General features: G+C 34.2%; 4 protein-coding genes and 1 long non-coding RNA gene across 10 annotated transcripts; 2 read left to right on the forward strand and 3 right to left on the reverse strand.

The window, feature by feature from the left end:
- The first annotated feature begins 1,105 nt into the window (after window positions 1–1,105).
- LOC100747169 (telomerase reverse transcriptase) lies at window positions 1,106–5,701 on the forward strand. 5 transcript variants are annotated; one of them, XM_012386023.3, is made up of 10 exons: window positions 1,114–1,233; window positions 1,402–1,768; window positions 1,932–2,494; window positions 2,567–2,904; window positions 2,972–3,180; window positions 3,254–3,501; window positions 3,604–3,797; window positions 3,882–4,109; window positions 4,235–4,485; window positions 5,357–5,701. In XM_012386023.3, the coding sequence occupies exons 2-10, from the start codon at window positions 1,735–1,737 to the stop codon at window positions 5,530–5,532; spliced, it is 2,241 nt and encodes a 746-aa protein (XP_012241446.1). In that variant the 5' UTR covers window positions 1,114–1,233; window positions 1,402–1,734; the 3' UTR covers window positions 5,533–5,701. The 5 variants fall into 5 exon arrangements, with proteins under 5 accessions (XP_012241447.1, XP_012241449.1, XP_012241446.1 ...); XM_012386024.3 differs by lacking the exon at window positions 1,402–1,768 and having other exon boundaries at window positions 1,106–1,233; XM_012386022.3 differs by lacking the exon at window positions 1,114–1,233 and having other exon boundaries at window positions 1,280–1,768.
- Window positions 5,702–12,024: 6,323 nt separating this feature from the next.
- Window positions 12,025–12,960, reverse strand: LOC105680819. Its single transcript, XM_012386013.1, has one exon. It carries the CDS (start codon window positions 12,958–12,960, stop codon window positions 12,025–12,027), a length of 936 nt encoding a protein of 311 aa, XP_012241436.1.
- A 425-nt stretch (window positions 12,961–13,385) lies between these two features.
- Window positions 13,386–15,712, reverse strand: LOC100747289 (guanine nucleotide-binding protein subunit beta-like protein 1). Of its 2 annotated transcripts, XM_003489744.4 has the most exons (5): window positions 15,237–15,712; window positions 14,900–15,075; window positions 14,479–14,797; window positions 14,011–14,342; window positions 13,386–13,866 (listed from the first exon to the last, which is right to left on the reverse strand). In XM_003489744.4, the coding sequence occupies exons 1-4, from the start codon at window positions 15,378–15,380 to the stop codon at window positions 14,040–14,042; spliced, it is 942 nt and encodes a 313-aa protein (XP_003489792.1). In that variant the 5' UTR covers window positions 15,381–15,712; the 3' UTR covers window positions 13,386–13,866; window positions 14,011–14,039. The 2 variants fall into 2 exon arrangements, with proteins under 2 accessions (XP_003489792.1, XP_024223617.1); XM_024367849.2 differs by having other exon boundaries at window positions 13,489–14,342.
- Window positions 15,713–17,263: 1,551 nt separating this feature from the next.
- On the reverse strand, window positions 17,264–20,248 carry LOC117151694. Its single transcript, XR_004461790.1, has 2 exons — window positions 19,971–20,248; window positions 17,264–17,296 (listed from the first exon to the last, which is right to left on the reverse strand). It is a non-coding gene; the product is annotated as an uncharacterized LOC117151694 (long non-coding RNA).
- LOC100746699 (26S proteasome non-ATPase regulatory subunit 10) lies at window positions 18,856–23,203 on the forward strand. The gene is made up of 4 exons (XM_003489739.3): window positions 18,856–19,182; window positions 19,251–19,349; window positions 21,850–22,138; window positions 22,427–23,203. Exons 1-4 carry the CDS (start codon window positions 19,081–19,083, stop codon window positions 22,609–22,611), a joined length of 675 nt encoding a protein of 224 aa, XP_003489787.1. The 5' UTR covers window positions 18,856–19,080; the 3' UTR covers window positions 22,612–23,203.
- The last annotated feature ends 383 nt before the right edge of the window (window positions 23,204–23,586 follow it).

Below are 23,586 nucleotides of genomic sequence, written 5' to 3' on the forward strand. Positions count from 1 at the left end.
ACGCGGCCCCTATTCTTCGAGTAAGATGATTGCCAAATGTCGATGCGTCTCCGCAGTACATATTCAGCTAGCCTGAGGGCCCGTTATAAATCTTAAAATTTAGTTAACTAAAGTCCTCCAAACAGACAAACAGTCTTTGTCTCAACTACGGGAAGATAGGGGAGACCTATTTTTCAACAAACGGCATCTCCCACTAGCAACTTTCCCTCGAGGGCGGCTAGCATCTTTTTCTAACCACCGATATGGAGATTGACCAACTAGCAGCAACGCCAATTTCCGTCAATTTCCCTCACTTTCTGAACGAAGGCTATCCTCGACGAATCCGCTGATCTCGTGTCCTTAGACACATCCCATCATAGTTTTCCTCTGTGGCATCATCGGGACGGAAATTCTTTCTTTTCTTGCGATCTCATCGATGAAAACAGTAATGCCTTACGATCAGTGAATATTACGCGTTTTATTAACAAAGAGTCCGACTTAGAGTTTGTGAGCACGTACATCTATCATCCCGTTGACCGCGGATTCGTTATTGAACCTAGGATCATTGTCATTAGCTTGTCGAGTATCTAATTACCACGGTTACTTGTCAAATTCTGTAACAATCGTATTTGAACTAGTCAATATCTTCTCTATTGCGTAACGACAATGTGTAATACAAATGAAGATTTGTTTCACGCCCCTAACCCTAATTCTAATGTAAATGTCACGATCGGCATACTTCAAATCCGACGGACTGACGATAGAGATAAAGATGTGGCGGCGCTCGGCGACAATGTATATCGCTGAAGTGCCTAATGAACCATCAACATCCCAACGGTCCTTCCACCGAAGGGTCTAGAAGAAAGAGCACGTGGCAACGCTACGTGGCAACGATCGCGGACGCCTAGCAAATGCATGGACGGTGGGGATGTTGAGGGATGACAAAAGAAAGTAATCGGATCCGATCGAAAGTAAAATCAGACGTCATGTCACGCCTAGAGTTCGGAAGTAGATTGTAAAGTGTATTGATGTTAGAAAAAAAATAAAGTTTTCTTTTTTATTTTTCACCTCAAATTCCTTTTTTATTTTGTTATTTTACGTGACATAAACTCCGACATAATATATAATCTTTTATAACATATCATTTCAAATTCTTTTTTCTTCTATTAGGCAACAAGTAAGTTATTAACACTCATCATGGAACACCCTGAGGTATTGTAAAATATCGGAAGACATCATGTAATGTGTACGCATGTAAGTTAGTTGCTTTTCTTTCTCTTTTCATGACCTTAAATTGTCTGTTTAAGTTATTTATAGATTGTGTTGCTATTTTCTGAGTAGTATGTATATATAAGTATACGATTCAGTACTTCCTTTGCGATTATAGAATATCCCTTCCATATTTTATTTGTAATGTCTTAGAAGACTTTAGCTTTAATTTTAATTCAAGCTACTATATCGAATCGATAATGTCGCATGTGACATAAAAATGGTAAGGACGTCAAGTGACCTCCAGGCGAAAAACTATTGCCTGTCTTGTCTTCTACTCTTCGCCTGTAATGTCAAGCACGTGTTGCCGGTATCTCATCGGCGAGGAGTTAATGCGCATATACATGTAGGGATTTTCTTAATTTTAATCAAGCAATTTGTATACCTTGATACCAGTGTTTGATATTTGGACTTCCCTTGTATTAAGAAATATCGGCAGTTTACTGACGTAAGCAATACTGACGTTTTAATTATAAAATACAAGCGATGGATCATTTTACTACACGAAGTGCAAAGAATCGTATGTATTACATACTAAATATCATATTTATGATATTTCAAATAAGCTTTCATAATTTTGTGTCATTTATGTCATTAAGTATACCTAAACTTGCGTAAATTCAATATAATTAAAAGTTAGAAATGTCATAATATGGATCAATAGTAATAAATTATTATTCTAGATTCAACTCAAATAAGAACTAAGACTAAAACAGAAAAAAGGAAAATGTTTCCTAAAGAAAATGTGTATCATAATTTACAGTATATGAAGAAAGAATTAACTATTTCTTTGTATAATACATCTTCATGTTTACCAAGTTATAAAAGTTATACAAGTTTGAAAGAATGTCTTTTCAATAAGGCTGAGACTGGAAAAGAAATATATCAGTTTATTGTAGAAAGAACTATGACAAATAATATCGTTGCTGATTATGAAGGTTCTATTCCACTTGTTTCTCCGATTTTAGAGCAATTTAAAAAGAGACATACAAAATTCCATTATTTTAGTGTTCTGAAGCATTTAACCCAGAAACAAGAATCTAGTGAAGTAAAGTCAGAATGCGAATATCAGGTTAACAAGAAGCAATTAAAGTTATTTTTTGATCTTATATTCTCTAAAATAATTCCTCTGGGCTTGTTTGGAAAGTTACGGAATTTAAAAAAAATAAAACTAGCTATGTTTCATTTATTGGACACACCATGCTTTAAATCATTTAATTTGATGCCTTTTATTAAAAAATTAGATGTACGTAACAGCATCTTTTTAACAAAATTAATTACATTCAATGAATTTGCAGTATGAAAATATATGTTTTAGATCTCTAGTATTACATGGCTGCAAGATATTAAAACTACTAGGACACAATGGTACATTATAGCAAAACTTGTAAAATGGCTTTTTGTCGGATTTCTTTTAAAGATATTGTACACTTATTTTCATATGACATTAGCTTCTAAAAATAACGAAAGATTATATATTATGCGTTCAACTTGGAACTCCATTCAAAGGAAATTTATTAAGAAAGGAAAACGTTCAAATACCTTACAACCTGATATTAACTGTAAGGGGTGGAAGCCACCAATAGGCAGATATGTATTAATTCCTAAAAATTCTGATGTGCGACCTATATTTAAGCCAGAGTACGTTAAACCAAGGTATGTAATCAAATTGTACTTAAACATGAGTATGTTGTTTCATATTGATTAAAAAGTTATGTTCTAGATATTATACCATTGACCATAAGAATCCCGAGACAAATCATTTGAATCTAATATTTAAATTTTTAAAACAATTGCATACTACAATATATGGAAACACTAATTTTGGAAATGAATGGGAATCAATTGTTCAACATAAACGTAATGAAGGAACAACACATTTATATTTTGTGTCTTGTGATGTAACAAATGCTTTTGGTTCTATAATACAAGGTATAATTATTCTCAATTTTAAATATTTAATACATTTACAAATAGGTGCTAACATTTTTATTTTATACTATAGAGGAATTATATAACATTATACAAACACTCTGTAAAGATCTTCCTGAAAATTTGATACTCAAGTATTATGCAGTTAAAAGTAAAAAATTTGTGGAGGAGATTGTATGTTATAAACAATATTTCTCTGATCCAAATTTATTATTACCTTTAGCACCTGGTACATTATATTCAAATACAAATATGAGATGGCAACAAGTAAAAAAAAAATGGCTACTAGAAAAAATTTCAGAAGTTATTTTTCAACAAAGAGTATGAAAAACAAAATTTTATGAAAATTATGTAATTAAAATACTATAAATACTATTTAAAATCGGTGTTTGAAGCTACAAAACATAATATTTTGATTTATAGGTAAAAATAAATGAGGAGGTTCATGTTATAACAAAAGGAGTTGTTCAAGGTGCAATTACATCATCAGTTTTATCAGATATATATTATAATTTTATATTACATAAAGCAATGTCAACATATTTAACAACTGGAAAAATTATAAAATATGTAGATGACATTTTATATGTCACTGAAAGTGAAAGTGTTGCAAGACAGTAAGATACAAAATCACTTAATAAGTTCATAATTAAAAAGTTCAAAAAAATATATTTTATTAATCATTTTATTTTGTGGAATAGATTTTTACAACTTACAAAAGAAGGAATCCCACAGTATAATTGTTACTTTAAACCATCAAAGACTCGTACTAATGTTGTGACTTGTGATGGAAACATAACTGTGGACAATATTACTTACATTGGCTATGAAATTAATTGTACTACTTTAGAAGTAGAATATAAACATTCACATACCAATTTTAGTCATACAATAAAAGTTTCTAAAAAGGATGATCTACCTCCTCTAGTGTAAGTAATTGTGTAAACACACATATATTATGAATATTATGATAAAAAGTATACTATTACATAATTACAATATATCTATATTTTGTAGTATTTCATAGAGATTTTAACTATAAATTTTTTTTCAGATATTTAAGAAAGCGGTTAAGTAATATAGCATGTTTAAAATTATCAAAATTTATTTTGAACAGAACAATTAATTCTGAAAACACTATAATGAGAATCATAAAACGAGCATGCTTATTACAGGCAGAATATACTTGCATTTTGATAAAAGAGTTATTTGATAATGAGCCAAGAAATATCCAAGGTATACTTTTAGTTATGCAAAATATTGATAAACGAATTGCAAGACACATTATAAAAACATCTTTAATAGGTAAGATATATTATTATGCGATGTTAAGAAATATTATTATCTATAGTTACTCACATAACCGATCAAACACTATAAAATAGAATAAGGTTTTAAAAATTGGAACAAATGTCTTGAGTTTTTTTGAAAATTTAGGAAGAATAGTCTACCAGATGACGTATGAAGAAAGTTTTGAAAACAATGCGATTGGTCGGAATCGCGAAGAAAATAGTAAAGATCTCTTTTTGCAAATTTTGTATTTGAACCTGTAATGAAATTTAAACCATACGTTAGCTATATAAACGTTAAATATATAATCGTAATCGATTACGGTTACGCCTTTAAATGTCTTAATTTTCTTCTCTATGATTTGTACAAGGTAAGCTGCTGCCTATGTACCGTTCGATTTAAGGATCCCTGTGTTATCCCGCTGTTTAGGTTAACCTACTTTCGTTCGTGTAAGGAGGTTTGCTCATGTACAGGGATATTTCGGCCAATTGTTAATTGTCAGTAACTAATAAAAAACAAACCTGATAACGCAATTTTTTTTGTTCTAGATTTTCATCTTATTTCAGCTTCAAGAAGCATCCCTTAAAATTTTTACAACTACACCCGAACACCTATACGTATACACGTACAATTGACATAAATTTAAAAAATCTGTAGTTTAAATATTCATTACAATTATTTGGGCAACCTCTACTTTGTACTTTGCGATTCTGATTGATTGCAATTTTTTCAAAAATTTTTTTACGCGTCATCTAGTAAACTATTCCTCCTAATTTTTCAAAAAAGCTCAAGTTGTTTGGTTCAATGTCCAAAACGTTATTCTGTTTGATAGAGTGTTTGATCGGTTATGTAAGTAACTGTACATAAATATCAATGTTTATTTTAGGTGAGATAGAAACAATAGATAAATTAAGTTTCAACAAATGGAATCGCAAAATTTTACACATCTTATGGATGTCTTACAAAACAGTCTTTATGAAGGACAAAATTTTACAACCAAAATTTATTAGATACTTTTCACAACGTAAAAGGATACAAATAAACAAATCTCATAAATTATAGTATTATTCTAATATATTTATATATTCTATATTTATATTTTTATAAAATTATATGTACAGTATTAAATATATGAATTTACGAAATATATTAAATATATTAAAAAATTACTATCCAGAATCATCCGTAAATTAGACAGCAGGATGCATATGAAAATTTATACGCTCCCGTCGATTCTTGCGTGACATCAATCACATCTCAACCTACATCAGTGATAAGACATCGACCGCCGACTTTCGGACACTTTTGGACACATCACCACATCATCATAGCATACACCAAGGCTGTGACGCACCTTAGTCCACATCAGAGATAGGATATGGACACTTTTCCACATCATAACCTACACCTAGCCCCTCAACATCCTAAAACCAAAAAGTATATAAACCGAGACTTTACCCAGCTCGGGCAGTTCTTGTTCTTCTTCTAGTTGCTATACTCATACAACCCCTTTTCTCCGGTTCGGTGTTATTTTGTAAGTGTTAACATTTATAATAAAGTTTTATAAAGGAAAATTAGTAGTTGGGTTACGACTCCAGCCTTCTTACTACAACCCAAGTACCAACTTTACGTGACACGTACATCGCATCTGCATAGGTCCAACTCTAGAGTATCGATTTGCTATCTATGACAATGTCGTCGATCAATATATTATTATCAAATAATTATGATATGTATTATAACTATAATTATGCTGCATTGTTGCAACGTACACGTGCCACGTGATAGTCTGTCCAAAATAAAGTTTCTATTAAAAAGAAAGTGTAACATCAGTCCACATCAGAGACCATGCCACACACCGCGGGCAAGATGGTAGCCATCCTTGGCGCGTACTATCAATAGTCTTAAGGACCCAGCATGGGTCTTGGCATTTTCATAGTTAAGGTCCTTCAGACCAAACAAGTATCTTTTATTTTAAGTGCCCCTTTACATTTATTGTTTACTACGGGTTGACACGGGAAAGTTGGTTTTTCTCATGTTCGGTATCTTTTGTTAGCAACTTTCTCTCGAGGGCGGCTAAAACCCTTCCTGGTCCATCAACTTTCTTATTATCCAATCGGAAGCGGTGTCTACTATCCTCACTTTCGTAACCAAAATTGTCATCAACAAATCCGACGGTCCCGTGTCCTTAGACACACCCACCCTTAGCTTTCCTCCGCCACAACATCGTCACTAAACTTCACTTATTCTCTATCTTTAGAATAGTCAACATATCTTTACCGGTTTCTACCCTTAGAAGGTCGCGTACTTGATTTATACATACCCATCAGTGTAACTAGGTTCTGTATAAAGTTGTTGGAGTGAACTGTGATTGTGATTATTGAATTCATAATAAAGTTTAATAAAAAAAGAAAGTTAATAGTTGTATTACGGCTCAACCTTCTTGTTTTATCATCTAACCCTCAAGTTTACGCGACAAAAGCATCGTTTTAAGCCGGCTTCTTTTGTTTCTTCGCGAAATTCTTTGACAGAGATCCGCAGCTTGCTGGTTCAATGATGAGGGCGGGGATGCATCCATATGAGTCACCCTGTTTAATGATAGGCATGCGGTGAGCGAGACCCTGATCAGCAAGTCAGGGATAGTGGGAATCAGGATCGAGAATGTATATTGCGTCGGTGGGTACGGTTCCCCTAACATGAATAGGCACGACTTTGATGCCTATGTAAGGGAGCTCGAAGAAGTATTGAAGAACGGTAGGAAAAGAGCTCCGGCGTTGATGGTGGTTGGGGACTTCAACGCCAAATCATCGGCATAGGGAGGCAAGAAGACGGAGTCCAGAGGAACATACCTACTAGAAGTGATTACAAAAAATGAATTGATACCGATTAAGACAATGGAAAATTATTCCTTCATGAGAAATGGAAGGACTAGTTTCCCGGATATTTTAAGCGTTAATCGACGAATGAGGCTGAGTTGGAGGAAGAATACGGTGTTTGATTGGTACTCAGCCTTTGACCATTATTATTTATTACACGTATTTGTAAATAATGTCAAGCGGGCGGTAGGAGGGAATTTTAAATGGTGACGAAAGACATTGACGTGGATAGATTTTTAGATAAATCTGATAATAATTTTAATTTATTGAATATTGACGAGACGGCATGCGGCGACCGGCTGCAGAAGAGCCTGGAACGTACGTGTGCCGAGGATCTAAAGAAGACGAACGCAGTAAAGATGAGTGTTCGAAGGGGTTTTGTGCTACCCTGGACCAGGACCCGTGAGGTAGGCTGTACCGAGTAGTGAGAGTAAAAATGATGCGGACGATACCAGCTGAGCCCCTTGGAAGGGACAGGGTGGTAGGGATCCTGGAAAACCTCTTCGTCACCAGACAGGAATCGCGGCCGGAGATGTACCAAGAATTACAGATCCCACCTGGGACAGCCGACGGAGAAGTGGACCTGGACATCGGCAAAGAAGATTTGAAGATAGCCGTCGGTAAGTGTGATCCCAGGAAAGCTGTTGGCGTGGAGGGGATTTCAGGAGGAATTATAAGAATAGTCGCGGAACAACGGACGGGAGTGCTCCTGGATGTGCTCAACGAAATAAATAATACAGGAAGAATACCGGCGGTATGGAAGGTGGCTAGGGTTGTCCTTATACCCAAGCCAGCCAGAGACCCGCTGATTTCATCGTCGTATAGACCGATCAGCATACTGCCGGCATTGAGCAAAGTTTGGGAGCACGCACTTAAGATGCTTATTGAGAGAAGCATCGGTAGGGATTCCTTCCACAAGGATCAACACGGCTTCAGGAGAAGGAGAGGAACTCTGGAAGCCCTTGATAGGACGGTTGCGATTGCCGAGGAATGTAGAAGGAAGGGTCTGGTGTGCGTTCTGGTCGCCTTGGACGTGAAGAACGCCTTGAATACCCTGAGCTGGGGGAAGATAAGAGAGGAAATTAGAAGAAGGCAGCTACCAGGAAGACTGCAGGAGCTGATTTGGGATTACCTGGTCGAGAGGAAGATTGTCGTACACTGTCGGGATGGCGTTGTAAGGAGGAACGTGTACGCGGGGTCGGTTTTAGGACCGCTGTTGTGGAACCTTGTGTATGACGGGCTCCTGAAGACGTTGGACCGTTATGGACGCTGGATTACATAGGAAAGATACTGGAAAAGTTATAAACAAGAGATTAGTAGACGGGACAGAAAGGAATAAAGTAATGGATGGAGAAACAGGGGCACAATGGAAATCTATGTAGTAACTGATGGATTCTTAGAGTAAGGACAAGTAATGATGGTAGGCTCAAAGTTTAATGTATTTTAATAAGTGATATTCAACAACAAGAGGACCGACTACAATATCGTCGCACGTCGATGCATACTCTGCATCCGCTCAACTCGCACTCTGCTTCTCGACTAACTCTCTGGCCGTTGTAGCATTCTTTTGCTAGGCCCACCGCACACGTGTTCCGCAGACGCTCGTAGCCAGGGTCACGTAGGTCTTTTCGGCGAAGCTATTTATTTGAAGGACCCGATAACGCATTGATGGAGCCGACAGCGCCTCGGCTCTAGCAACATTGTCTGCACTTAGCTCGACGTTTCTTAGGCCCTTCTCCCCGATACTACACTCGGCCATCCTGCAGTAACATCTGCCCTCAGATGTTGTGTTCATTCTCGCTATCGTCGGATGTGTCATCTTCGGCGTTCCGGACCCAAGACTTCATGAAATCGGCAGTCGTCGAGGTGTGCGCGGGTCCCTCATGCTCTCCTACTTTCTCCACGGTGTAGCAGTCATTCCGCATGGCTCGCACTACCCGGTACGGACCCAAAAATCTGCTCCCGAGTTTTAACCCTGCGCCGAACTGTGTTCTTTTTATGGCGACAAGGTCCCCCCTTTGGTACTGCTTCGCACTCTTTCTTTTTTTATTGTAATTTCGCCGATTCTCCTCTTGAGTTGCGGCGATCTTCCTTTTCGCGTCCTCACGTAGCTCGCGACGTTGTTCTTCGAACCTCGCGGCCCACTTGCCGTCAATCAACTTTCTAACTTGCGCATCTTCCTTGACTTGCATTTCGACCCCGACCAGTAGCTGAAAAGGAGTTTTCCCCGTGCTTCTGTTTACGGTGGAATTCAGGTATTTCTGAACCTGGTCGATATGTTTATACCAATCATCGAGTTTAGGGGCAGTCAGTTTAGTTCGTAATGGGCATGAGAGTTCTGTTTACCCTCTCTACCTGCCCGTTCTCCCTTGGCGCCCCCGTCGTGATTAATAAATGCTTTATATTTTCTCCTTCGCAATACTCTCGGAAAGCGTTGGATGTGAACGCTGTTCCCCGATCGGAGATGATTCGTCGTGGGTTCCCAAAAATAGCCGCTTGCTTCTTCAGTCGGTCGACAACATCCGCGGTATTAGTAGACCTAGTAGGATAAAGCCACGTGAACTTCGTGAACGCATCCACTATTACAAAGATGTGCGCGTATCTCTTCTTTGTAGCTGTCATGGGGCCCACATGGTCAATATGGTAAGCATCTAACGGCGTGTCGCCTTTGTCCAGCGGATTAAGATATCCCTCTTGCTTACCTAATTTTCGTTCGGCTAGGATACAGTTAAGACAGTTGGATACCACGTGTTCGACCTTTACGCGTAGTCCCTTGAACCAGGAGTCCTTTTTGACCCTAGCCTCTGTTTTGTTTGCCTGACTACTTGAACCTGCATTGCCTTCGGTACTACTATTAGCACATCGTCCTTACACTCCTTATACAACATATTATTTCTTATTACATACCCATCGGCCTGACTGCACGTTGCGGCGTCCAAAATCCTACGGACTTCAATGTCCTTGTTCTGTGCCCTTCTCAACCGTGCAATCAGCCCGTCTTCACTCTCTGTTACATACATAGTGCTCAGCAGGGGGTTCCTACTCAGAGCATCCACGTGCTGCATACTTTTCCCCGGCCGATGACACACCTGATACTTAAACTCGCCCAGTAACAAGGCCCATCTAGCCACACGCACACACAAGTCTTTCTTTCTCATCGTCATGGCGAATGCTTGACAATCCGTAACAATAGTAAACGGCACGCTTAACAGATATACCCTGAACCTTTTCAACGCTTTTACTATTGCTGGCACCTCCAGTTCGTAGCTGGTGTACTTCGCTTCCGCGGGAGTTGTTTTTCCACTGGCAAAGTAGACCGGATGGAATTGTCCGTCGTTTAGATCTAGTTGCATTAATATTGTTCCGTAACCCTCTGCGGACGCGTCCGTATGCAACTCGGTCTCTGCACCTATTCTATAAAGTGTTAACACAGGCCCGCTGGTAAGCGTTGCTTCCAAAGTTTCGAAAGCTTCTGATTCCCGAACCCCGAACCTGAAGTCTATCTCCTTTTTCAACAGATCGGTTAAGGGTTTGGCAATCTTCGCGTAACCTCTAATGAATTTTCGAAAATATCCCGTAAGTCCCAAGAAACTCTGGACTTTTCTAACCGATGTTGGCTTGGGAAAGTTTGCAACGGCCTTGGTTTTATGAGCGGACGGCTTTATGGTGTTTCCCGAGACTATGTGTCCCAAATACTCGATTTCCCTCTGCATAAAACGACATCTCTTCCAATTTATGACTAGTCCATACTGCCTAGTTAATTCTACGACCATCTGCAAGCGTTCCCATGCCTCCTCTAAATTCTTTGCAAGGATAATGATATCGTCCATGTACACGATGACAATACCCTTATCCATCAGTTCTTTGTAAATCTTCAATATATACTTTTGGAAGACAATAGGGGAAATTTTCAGACCGAACGGCAACTTCAGAAATTCGTATTGCCCCGTTGGCGTAACAAAAGAAGTATACTTCTGGCTATCTTTGTCTAGACTCACGTGGAAAAACCCATTTTTTAGATCTATCGTCGTAAAAAGCTGGGCGCCCTGCAACGCATCTAAAATGTCTTCAATTAAAGACAACGGAAAATGTGGACACTCAATGAGTTCGTTAAGCTCACGAAAATCGACGCAAACCCTGATGGAGCCATCTTTCTTTCGGACTACCACTATCGGACTCGCATACTCCGAGTCTGACGGTTTGATGACACCCTCGTTTGTTCACGCTTCCATCAGATCATCTACTTCCTTTCTTTCCGACGGCACCAGCCTTCGCGTTCTTCGCGCTACTTCCTTTCTTTCCAACGGCGCCAGTCTTCGCGGTCTTCGTGCTACGGGTTTGTCGCTCTTCAGAACTATTTTTGCGGTTATCCCGACGTCTCGCTTCTTCTCCGGCCTATACCCTTTAATGATATCGCGAATGGCTTCACGGTAATGAGGTTCTCGTACATGAGACAAGTCTATCTCGTCGGTTTGTTCTATCGCTTTTACCCTCAGTACATCCGGCGCGTCCTCGTGACTGTCAGTCTGACCGTCGAGTCGTAAAAAGGTCACCTCGCCCCGTTTGACTCGCAACTCTACCTGGTCTAAGAAATCAGTACCTAACAGCAGGCTGTGTCTTGTCATTACCTCATTCGAGACAACATGCAGGGTGACAGTAAATTCGTACCCGTCGACCGTCATGTAAACTCGGCCCAGGTACTATTGCCAGCGGAACCAAAACCATCAAACCTAAGTTTGCAGCTTCCCAGAGGTGGTGATCCTAACTTCGCATACTCATCCGATCGTATAAACGTGAGGTCACTACCTGTATCCACTAACGAGGCAAACCTGCAGCCATCTATCGACACGTCCTTCAAGTACTTTTTCCTCTCCGGTCTTGAGATTACGTAAGTCTTTACTTGTCGCGCTGTACAATTCGCCGCCACATGTCCAAACTCGTTGCATTTGAAACACTTCGTACCTTTTCCTTTCTCCGGATACTTAGCACTTAAGTGATCCGCACTGCCACAATTGAAACATCTTCTCTTATCACTCGCTGTTGGCCTCGGCTGGCTTCGCACTTCCGATCGTTTTCCTTTATCCTCCTTGCGTCCCCCAAACTTTGTCTCCGCCTTCATGTCCCTCCTCATCGCTTCATATTGCTTCAGGCGTTTTTTCAGTTGTTGCATGTTCTTGGCTCCATACAACACGGCTTTGTTCGCGACCTCGTCGGGGATGCCTTGAATGATATAGCTGATTTGCGACGGTATATCGACTGTTCCCTGTCCCGCAATCTCACGCATACTGTTCATGTACTGTTGCAGACTCTCATCTGGTCTCTTCGTTCTATTTGCTAACTCCTGGTGTATCTGTTGGTCACTTACTGCGTCTTCGAACTCATTTTTTAACGCCTTCCTTAGCTTTATCCAGGACTTCGTGCATCGTTCTCGCTTCACGACGGATTGAGCGGAGCCCGTGAGCAGTTTCTTAGCAAAAGCTATCATGTGGATGTCTGACCACCCACACACTTTTGCCATTTCTTCGAAGTCCTCGATCCATCGACTTACACTCGGCAGACCGTTCCCACTGAACTTCTCTAGCGAGTCCTCTACGTCTCTGAACGTTAACAGCATGCACCTAGGCTCGTCTTGCCTCGATCGTCTTAACACTGGAGTTACCCGAACTCCGTCGTCTTCACTATTGAGATTGCGCTTTCCTGGGCCGTTAACATCCAAACGGTCCCCAACCACGCCAATCTCATCGTCGTCGTCGTCTTCTTCTGAATCGTCGTCGTCTTCTTCTGAATCGTCGTCGTTGTCATCCTCTGGATCGTCTTCTCGTGCACCGTGTTCCCGTTCTACGCGTAACGCAGCAAGCAATCGTTCTACCAGCTCGCGTTTTCTGCCCGCTAGTTCTCTCAGCCGTCGTCTTCTCAGTTCGTCTTTTAGCTCAGATGTTCGCATCTGCTTCTCCTGTATTGTAGTCAGCCATTGTTTTCAAATACCACTTTCACGTCCACCCGAAATGCCGCTGATTGGAAAATAGAAATTAATTTAAATATAGTCATTATAGGTATCATTTTGTTCATAAGATTTTCGACAATCCAACTGAAACTATCTCATAACAAAGAAGTAAAGAATATAAAAGCTGTGTGTTTTTCTTATTTCGGCTACTTATTAATAATTGTGTCATCGTTGGTACGAGTCATAGGTAACACCGGGAATTGTTTCGCGCAATCAGTTCTATGGAATAGCCGCGATAGCTAGCAAACCAAATCGTTTAAAGAAATTTTGTATTTACTGAGTGTGTATGAGTATAGAAAATTACGACCTCAGACAGACTTAGATAAAGTTGAACGATCTCGATCGAGACGAAAAGAGCCAAAGGGTAGGGTTACTCTAATTTGTATGTCGTAAGTATCGGCTCAAGACCGCCTGACTTTTTCCAAGTCCGTCCAATACCGAGCGGTTCGGAGAGTTCTCTATCTCTGTCTTTCTTGGGCTCCACAATAAAGAAACGAAATAAATCTTTGAGATGACCTAAAATGTTATTATTAAATATACATCTGCAATGGAGATTGTACTGGGCTGTAAGTCTCATTACAATGAGCAAATAATAGTAGTAATTTTATATATATTAAACTAGATTTTTTTATTACTTGAAAATGTTTTTGTTTAACTTACAATAATAGTTTTTCATTTTGTGATAAGATTCAATTGTAAATGTCCCATAATGCTATGTATCCATCTTTTGCAGCTGTAGCCATTATAAATTTATTATCATATGCTTTTATTCTTTCTATAGAATAACTAATATCATGTACAGTATCCTTATGTTGATTTAAAACAGCTAATGGTTTCAAAGTTTTCCAAGAATATAGTCTAATTCGACTGTCCCATCCTCCTACTGCCATAATTTTTGCATCAGGTCTAATTGTAATTATAGAAGTGCCAGGATTTGTCATTGTTATTTTGTTCTTATTATGCAGTAAATGATCAACTGATAAACTAAATATCTAAAAATATAAAATTTATATTAATATAAGAAAAACCAATCTTAGTTAGCCTTCTATTTATGAAAGTGTTCAATGAAAATAAATATATTTCCAATTCAATTACTTATATATTTTATGCTTATTTCTTAATTTGTACCTGTATATTATTAGTAGGACCAGCAATAGCGCCCTTTGATAAAGTAGTATCAAAGTCTAAAGCCATTGGACATGTCTCTACTGTTAAAGAACTTAATACTTTACTTTGTCGAACATCCCATAAGATTAACTCTCCTGCTTCATAAGCAACTAAAACTAATTTTTCATTTTTTAATGGTTTGATAGCCATTACTTCTCCCAAGTTCTTGAAATTGCAAGAATTCAATTTCAATTCTACACTAAAAGTATTTAAAGACAATATTCCAACAGTGGATTCTTTAACCGGCACGAATATTTCATTTTCAGAAAATATTTTAAACCTGTTACAGATATTTTATAAATAATTTATTTTATACAATAAGTAGAATATATATCAAGTAAATGTAACTAATTTTCCATAAAATATTACATTTAAAATTTACCTGCAAAAATGACAATGTATATTAATGAATTTATATGCAGTCCACTGAGTTTCTCTTTTCTTATATATTTTCATTAAACCACATTTGTGTTGTACAAGCAAGGTATCATTTCTTAAGTTTTGCAAATTTAAACAAGAATCTTCTTCTGATTTAATTTGGTATAGTTCTCTGTTTGTCTTTAACACGAAGAAGCTGCATTACAAAAATATCAGAGAAACTTTATCCTATTACCTATACATTTATGTCATAGTATCTATATCTGTCTTGTTTCAAGCTATAGCAAATTTAGAAAATCATTTGATAAAGTGTGAGAAAAGTATCAAAGTATTTTATTTACATTTAAATCCCAGATATGAACATTGCCTTCAGCAGTGCCTGCATAGAGATTTTCCACATTAGGCGTCATTTGAAAAAGAATACAATTCACACAATCCATATCACCCCGGAAAACATATTTTGGATCCGGTGAAGGTATTGCCATTGAAATAAGCTTTATATACTTTAATGTTTGCGATACAGTATAAATAAAGATTTTAATTACAAGTTTTATGTAGGAACATCTATAAATACACAAGCGAATAAGATAAATACATAAATTTATCACATTACAGTAATTTTTACAAAAGGATATTTTTTAAGTTAAATGTTTATAGCAATAAACTTAGTTCATATATTGAAATAACCACATAAAAATCCACAATTTCTGGTAATGAAGAGGAGTATATCAATCACCAAGTTTTTAATTATGTACGTGTTTCTACATTAACAATAATAGAGATAGAGAGGAAATGAGAGTGCTCACGCTTTAGTTGTTCCCGGACTAGTGCTGCACCATGCGGTTAAATGTTGAAGGCCTTCCACGTTAGCATATATAAGAAATTATAAAGCTAGAAATCTGCCCTGTTTAATTCTACGCTAGCATATACAATAACCTATTTAATTCTACCACAAACAAGGTATATTCGCTGTTGTTCTACGCTACAAAAGCCTATTTCATTGTAGGGTTCGACGAAGAAGTTCATACTTTTCTATATGAAATAGACAAATATGAGAATAATATAATCGCGTAATAATTAAACTTCGTTGCTTAAGAAAAAGAAATTGTTTATTATATTCTTTTAAAAAAGGAAAGAAAGTCTTGTATTTCAAACGATAATAGATCAATGGATTGATGCGTGAATAAGTAGCTATGCTTGTTAATAACAAGAAAGAGGACATTTTTATTTATTTTAATGCCTTCCTTTCATTTTAGTTCTATTACCACATATTCAGATATGTATATATACATATATAAATACGTATACCATATATATGTGCTGAATAATGTAATAATGTTAACAGGCATAAAAAACGGCTTAGTAATCCCAGAATACATCCAATGTTTCTATAATAATAATCCATACATTAATGTATAAATAAAAACACTGATTTATGAATTTATCTACATACACATATATACATATCCTAACTTAAACCTTTTTAAAATTTAGTAGCTACATCTGACGATAAGATTCAGCTATCATAATCTGTGTAAGAAAATATAAAAAGTGAAACTAAAACAAAGAGTAAAATAAAAGTCAATTTAGTAAATCCTGAAAAAGTTAAAATTTGAACGAAACGTAAATATATACACTTATACTTATTAGAAATACGTATTAGGAATTGTTTCTAAGTTGGTACAAGGCATAAAAACTAGATTACGGATATTTCTGCAATTATGATAAATACAAATATACAAAAATATGCAAAGTATGCTACATATTCAAGAATGTACGAAGTATAAAGACGAAGAATTTTATAAAACTACAATTTTGCATAAATATCAGCAGTCTAAAACTCTTCATGCGTTATAGTTACTTATTTCACCGTGACACATAAAAAAACCACGCATATGTATATATAGAAGGATATATTATAAATTTCATAAATTTCGTAATCTAGAATTGCTCTATAATGCCTGTAGAACATCTCAGCTGCCGACCTAACCAAACCGAATCCTTACGAATTTTGTTTGTAGAGTTAAATAGACCATATCTTTCCGATGTACAGCACATTCGTTTTAGATAAATCAATTTAGATATATTTTATTTATAGCTTTAGATACAATCCGAAATAATTTATCCAAAATAGACGTTTCACTGCGTAGTGCCGGATAAAAATAATCGAATATAGCATTTGTAACTTTGAAAATGTTATAAAAGTTATTAGATGGCACTAATAAATGTCCGAAAGTAATCGCATCATTAATAACATATGCGCGAAGGGCTATTACTGTTTGTTCATCACGCGGATGTTCTCTACTTTTACCAACAAAATAATTAAAGCACCGATTTATTATTATTTAGATGTTTATCATTATATTTATTATTATATAGATTTTTATTGTTATATTTATTACTATTTAAATATCTCAGTGCTTTTTTTGACAATATATCCGACGAGATATTTTATAACGCACATCTTTAAAGAGCACGTTGACATCGACAATACTGCTAATTTATTGCCAATTTCTAATTGTATATTTTCACTTTCGATGTCAATGTTCTCTTTTTCCATTTTATTTAATGGAACATCGTCTGACGTGGACGTAATGAATTGGGACAAGATTATATCCTCTTCTAATAAAGTTGCGTCACAATCAGGTTGACAATTATTGTTATAAGAATTACTATTCAAATTCAACACCATTTGTTCTGATGGTGGGGCGCACTGCTTCTACAGAAGGATTCCGATTGTATGTGTCACCATGCATTCTAGGAATTGAAACAAAATTTTTTAAAATATCTGTATTGAAGTGAGAAATCATTAAAAACATTACATTTTTCTTTTTTAAATCATGGCAAAGCTTACAATGACATTTACTAATTCTTGCAATCTTAAGAAACGAGGCGGAGTTTTTAATCCAGAAGATATCATTACTAACCACTATATAACCTAAACATTAGGCATGCTCCGTAATTGTGTTGATATACATCACGAGGAGATTTGCTATTTAAATTATCAAACAAGTTATTGAAGGTTTCGAAAAAGCTGGTATGATGCTCGGTTTTATACAATTAGTTGAACATGCAGTGAACAAAGTAAAAGAAACTCTTTTGTTGAATACTTGGAATTCGGGCTTACATTTCATTTTATCAAAATCACCTGGCTTTTTGTTTTTCGGTTAATTTGTAAAATGCTCTTGTAACTTCATTTCGTTCTAAATTCTATAACAATTATTCTTGGCGGTTTTAAGCAAATGTAAATAATCGAATAAAAAGTGAATTTTTTATTTCTAATAAGGATTTTGAATACTAACCCGTCTTTTTGTCATTCTTTAATTACTTGTATTTTGATTGGAAACAATAGCTCTAAGTTTCTAATCTGTGCTGTGTAAAACATCTAGAATAATATTTAATATATTTGGTAATTGATTTGTTCTAATTCCATTCTTTGAAACATTGAGTGTTATTGGATGTTTTCAATTACTGGAATTAGAAAAATTGCACTTGTTTAAATTATAATGTTTCCTTTTACCTTTTTGATGTTTCATTGTATCTAATACTAGCTTATATTAACTAACTACTATTGTGAAATAAAACAAGCAAAGAGAAAGAGATTAGTTAATTAATTGCAAACAAAGTAATTAACTAATTGTGGAAACTAATTAAAAACAACCAGAAAATTGGAAATTTAACCTACTTATCTCTTTGCCTGTATCTTACTGTTGTTCCAAATAATCTTAGATTGTAAATTATTTCGTAGATTTTTATCTTTTTAAAGTGGGTATCGTTCATGTGACAATTTGTAATCCTTACTACAGTAAGCGGTACAATCTGTTTTGTATTCTGTTGGTAATGTTGGGAGTGACACGAATATGGTAATAACATAGATGAGCATACAGCAATACAAGAATATCCTATTTTTAGTTAATGGTAGTAGGGCTCTAGAGTTTCAGGAATTCGGGCCAAAAAAATATATTGCATGATTGGTCTACCCTCATATCTCGTCTGTACCCTAATTTTATAGGTTCTTAAACATACTAATGTGGTACACGTTCAACATTTGGCTGTATGGTGCAGCACTTGCATTGTGAAACAACTAAGCAATGGATGGGAGGACTCTCATTGCTTCTTTGTTAATACTTAAAATCAAACATAAACATCAGTCGTGTGCTACATGCTAGATAGAAAACAGCAAAAATGTCTGAAAATTCGATATATGATATGGCCTACCGCGGCAAAACCACAGACGTTAAAAATTTATTAAATGAAAATGAAAGATTAAAAACAGCTAAGGATGGTGTAAGTGCATCGTTGTTTATATGAAATATTTTTTAAGGTTATGTTATTAGTCAAATTTATTTCTTCAGAATAGTCGAATGTTAATACATTGGGCAGCACTTGGAGGACACGATGACTTAGTAAGATATTTATTATCTCTTGATGTACCGGTAGATCCTACTGATGATGTAAGTAAAATAAGCCATTAGTAAGTAATTTGTCATATAATTTTATGGTAAATTGCAAAATATGCTTTCTTATATCTTACTAGTTTTATTCAGAGTTACCTAACATTTATTTTAACTATCTATTATTTCTAAATAAACCACGATATATATTTACTTATTAGTATGTTACATATAATATTACATATAATAGGCAATATTTACCTAAAGCAGATTTTCTACTGAATTGTTTTCAGTAGAAAAGTAATAAACTAAACTAAACTATTGAATTGTTGAGGGATTTCTTAAACTTACTGTGTGAAAAGCATTTTAAAGTCGTTTAAATTTGATATCATATGATATCTTATAGGAACTAAAATATTGTTTTCAATTTCATTGAATATGTTATTTCCTAGTATATACAATAAATATATAGTATATAATATATATAATAACATATATATATTATTTTTATATATAAAGTGTTAATGTTATGATTTATTACATAAAAACATATTTAACCGTTTGAATCCTAGGGGTCATTGAAAAAATAGAGTGAAAAAATCCCGAACAACACGATAGCGCTTGTCTTAATCGATTGCGAAAAGAAACAAGCGGCACAATAGCGCTCGTTATATTTATTACTTATCTATATTATTATATATGCGTACTATTAGTTTATAAATATTTCAAGTTTTGTTCAATTAAAAGTATGGAAAAGATAACAATGAGATACAAAATACCGTCAGCATGGGACTCTTCGACACAAAATCTAAACAGCGCGATCGCGCTGTTTGGAGCTGAAACGGTTAAAAACGATATAAACAAAAAAATATGTTTCTATGAAATAAAATTTTGGTCGTTTAAAATTAATATTTACACTGTTAAATAATGAAGCTTATACTCTTGTTTTATATTTATAATTGCCTTTATCTCTTCTTTTCTGTGAATTTTAGTGATACGCAATTTATATAAATCTAAACTACTATACATAATTTGTAATTTATGATACATGTTATTGTATTTTCGAAAAGTGAAAAATGATAGAAATTAACAGATATTGATCATGTATATTATTATGAAAAATAACAAAAATCGACAGATATTAATCTTGTATTATTTTGTAAAATAATATTTGTTTACACCATAGTTATTTCATAAGAAGAAGATATAAATTTTAGGTCATTGAACTTATTTATGGTCAACATTTTGTCTACCATATGTAACTTTTTTTGTTAAATTGAAATTTGTGAAGAACACTGTTTTGAATAGCATACCTTGAAATAAATTTTTATATATTAAACTTTTGATAATGTAATAAAAGTACAAAGAGATAATGATTTAGAAAATAATTATTTTTTTATTATCAAAATTTCTTGCTTTTCTAATGTCAGATACAAAAAATGCACATTTTCAACTTAGTATGAGAAATAAATACCTATTAATAATTGTTTTATGTACATATGTATATATGATGATATTTAAGACATGAAATGTATAATACTACATTTAATTAGCCTGAATCTTTCACGTAATACACTATGAAATGGTTAATAATAAGTAATTACATATTTATAAAAACAGTCATACAATTTCTAGATCTTTATATTATCTTTTTATATAATCCTTTGTGATGAGGACATATTTTAGGCATTATTTGAATTTAGATTGTTTAGATTTTAATTAATAGCAAGATTCATTTTATAACTCAAAAGATATTATAAGAAGATCTCTGAATACAATTTGAAAGATTAAAATTTATGCTACATATCAATGTGTATATACATGAGACATCAGATGCAAATTTGATACTTTAAAATCTACAAGCACGACTCATATTTGTTGTCTTTTATACCTTAGGCCTTAAATGAGAGATTATTTGCCACATAAGTATTTTGCGACTATTATTATTATCTAGTCTGAATTAACATTTAGGAATGTAAGCAAATATTTTAGCAATAATTTCACTTATGAAATATCGCTTCATATCATAAAATATAGTAATAATAGAATATAATATTTTGTATTATATAGAAAATACATGAAATTATAGTATAACTAAAAAAAAAGTTTCTTCATGCAAAGTTAAAAATATAAGATAAAATTCGTCTTATCTCTTTAAAAAAAATTGTAAGGTAGGCTGACATATGTTAAATACAGCTTTCTTTATTCATCTAATCTAACTATTGTTAGTTCCTGTTTGTATTTATAAACAATTTAGAATAAATTACTAACTCTATTGATAATGTAATTTTACTTCAAAAAGAAAACCTAAAAAATCAATTTCATATCAAATATGTCATAAGTAATAGTTTAGAAACATTCAAAACTAGATATTATTCAAAACTACACTACTCATTTTTACTACTACTTATTTTTAGTTTTTCAAGTTCTATTGTTGTCCAAAGGCTTATAAAAATATTGTAGGGTAGCACCTAGCATCAACTCATTTTTACATGAGGAATCATCTACTCCTTAATTGCATCATGTTAAATTAATTAAATATTTTAATTGTGTTGTTTAGATGGATATGACACCATTAATTTTGGCAGCATCAGCTGGTCGTGAGAAAGTTGTTAATATCTTACTAAATGAAGGTGCAAATGTTAATGCCAAAACTCAAGAAGGCCATTCAGCATTGCAATATGCGGCATCAAAAAACTGGAAATCTATTTGTGTTGCATTACTAGAAAAAGATGCTTATATTAATATTACCGACAAACGTGGTGCTACACCACTACATAGAGCCGCATCTAAGGGCAATATTGCTATTGTGAAACTTCTCATAGAATATGGACGAAATTTAGATATCGGTAGATTTTTATATTAAAATCTTTGTTTAATCAATACCTATTTCATCTAATTTTCTAATAATCTTTAAATAGATGTTTTCATCTAAAAATAGTAAGCTTTCAACAGCTTAATTTCTTAACAATTATGAAGATTATTATTCTACATTTCTCTGAACATCAATTTAGATGTTGTGGTTTTTAAGTAAATGTAATTAAATGTATTTTTTGAATTATTAGATAATAATTTGTATGAGTTATAAATATTAGTTCTATGATGTATATATTTTACCTAGGAAACTTTTTTTCTAGATAGTAAAGATGTTGATGGCAATAGTGCATTACATTTAGCATGCGAGGAAAATCGTGTTGATGAAGCTAAGTTGTTAGTGAAAAATGGTGCTACCACAACACTGATGAATAAACAAAAGAAAACGCCTCTGGATTTAGCAAGTCCAGGATTAGTACGGCAACTGAAAGAACTACAGGGAAATTGACCTTTAATAATAAAATGAAGCATCAATGTCATTGGCTCAGTGATGTTCAATCTGCATTTTTTTAGCGTTAATGCAAACTTAATATTTGATAATATGAAAGGTGTGTTATGTTAATTTATTCATACAAATTCGTACAAATAATTTTGTTATGTTAAAGATAATACAGATATGAGATATATATGAATGAATTCCTATATAGTTTTTAAATAACAAGTATTCAAAAAGAGGAAGAAAAACAAGAACTTACATTAATTATAGTTAGCATCTCAATGTACAATAATTTTTATAGTTGTAAGAGATACAAAATGAATGAAAATAACATTAATGTTTTCTTCAACTTGAAGATACAGCGTTCTTCCATACTACATGAAAATGTTATCAAAACAAATTGTTTATATGGGATAATGTTCAAAATGCCAATATTCAAAATAATATATGGCATATAACTAGAAACTATTTTACAAGATTGTATTAATTAATTTGCAAACAAAATTTAACAAAATCATTTAATCTAAAACCGTTGAAACTATTTCATCTGCTGTCTATCTGATATAAATAGTTTAACATATTTATTTGAATAAAAAAAGTCAAACGAAGGTGAATATTTCTTATAAAAGTCTTCATCTTCGTAAAAATATGGATACTAAATGGAACAAACGTTTCTCAATAATGTTAATATATAATATATAAATCTCATTTGCTTTTTATATATTACACAAAATTAAAATCATCTATTATTATAAAACTTCAAAATCATGTGTAAATAGTTTAAAGAACTATTAATTTAAAGAATTAGTTTCTTAGCTTAAAAAAAATTCTATTGTTCAAAAATTTGTGTGTTTATAACATTCTTTTCATATCTTTCATGTATGTTAATTTAAAAAATCTATTAAGCAATAATAACAAATATATTACATAATTAAGTATTCGATGCTCTTATATCAACAAATTTCTCTGAAATTCAACTAATTTTTT

This window comes from Bombus impatiens, unplaced genomic scaffold, assembly GCF_000188095.3.
Source record: "Bombus impatiens unplaced genomic scaffold, BIMP_2.2 scf_0366, whole genome shotgun sequence".
Lineage (NCBI taxonomy): Eukaryota > Metazoa > Arthropoda > Insecta > Hymenoptera > Apidae > Bombus > Bombus impatiens.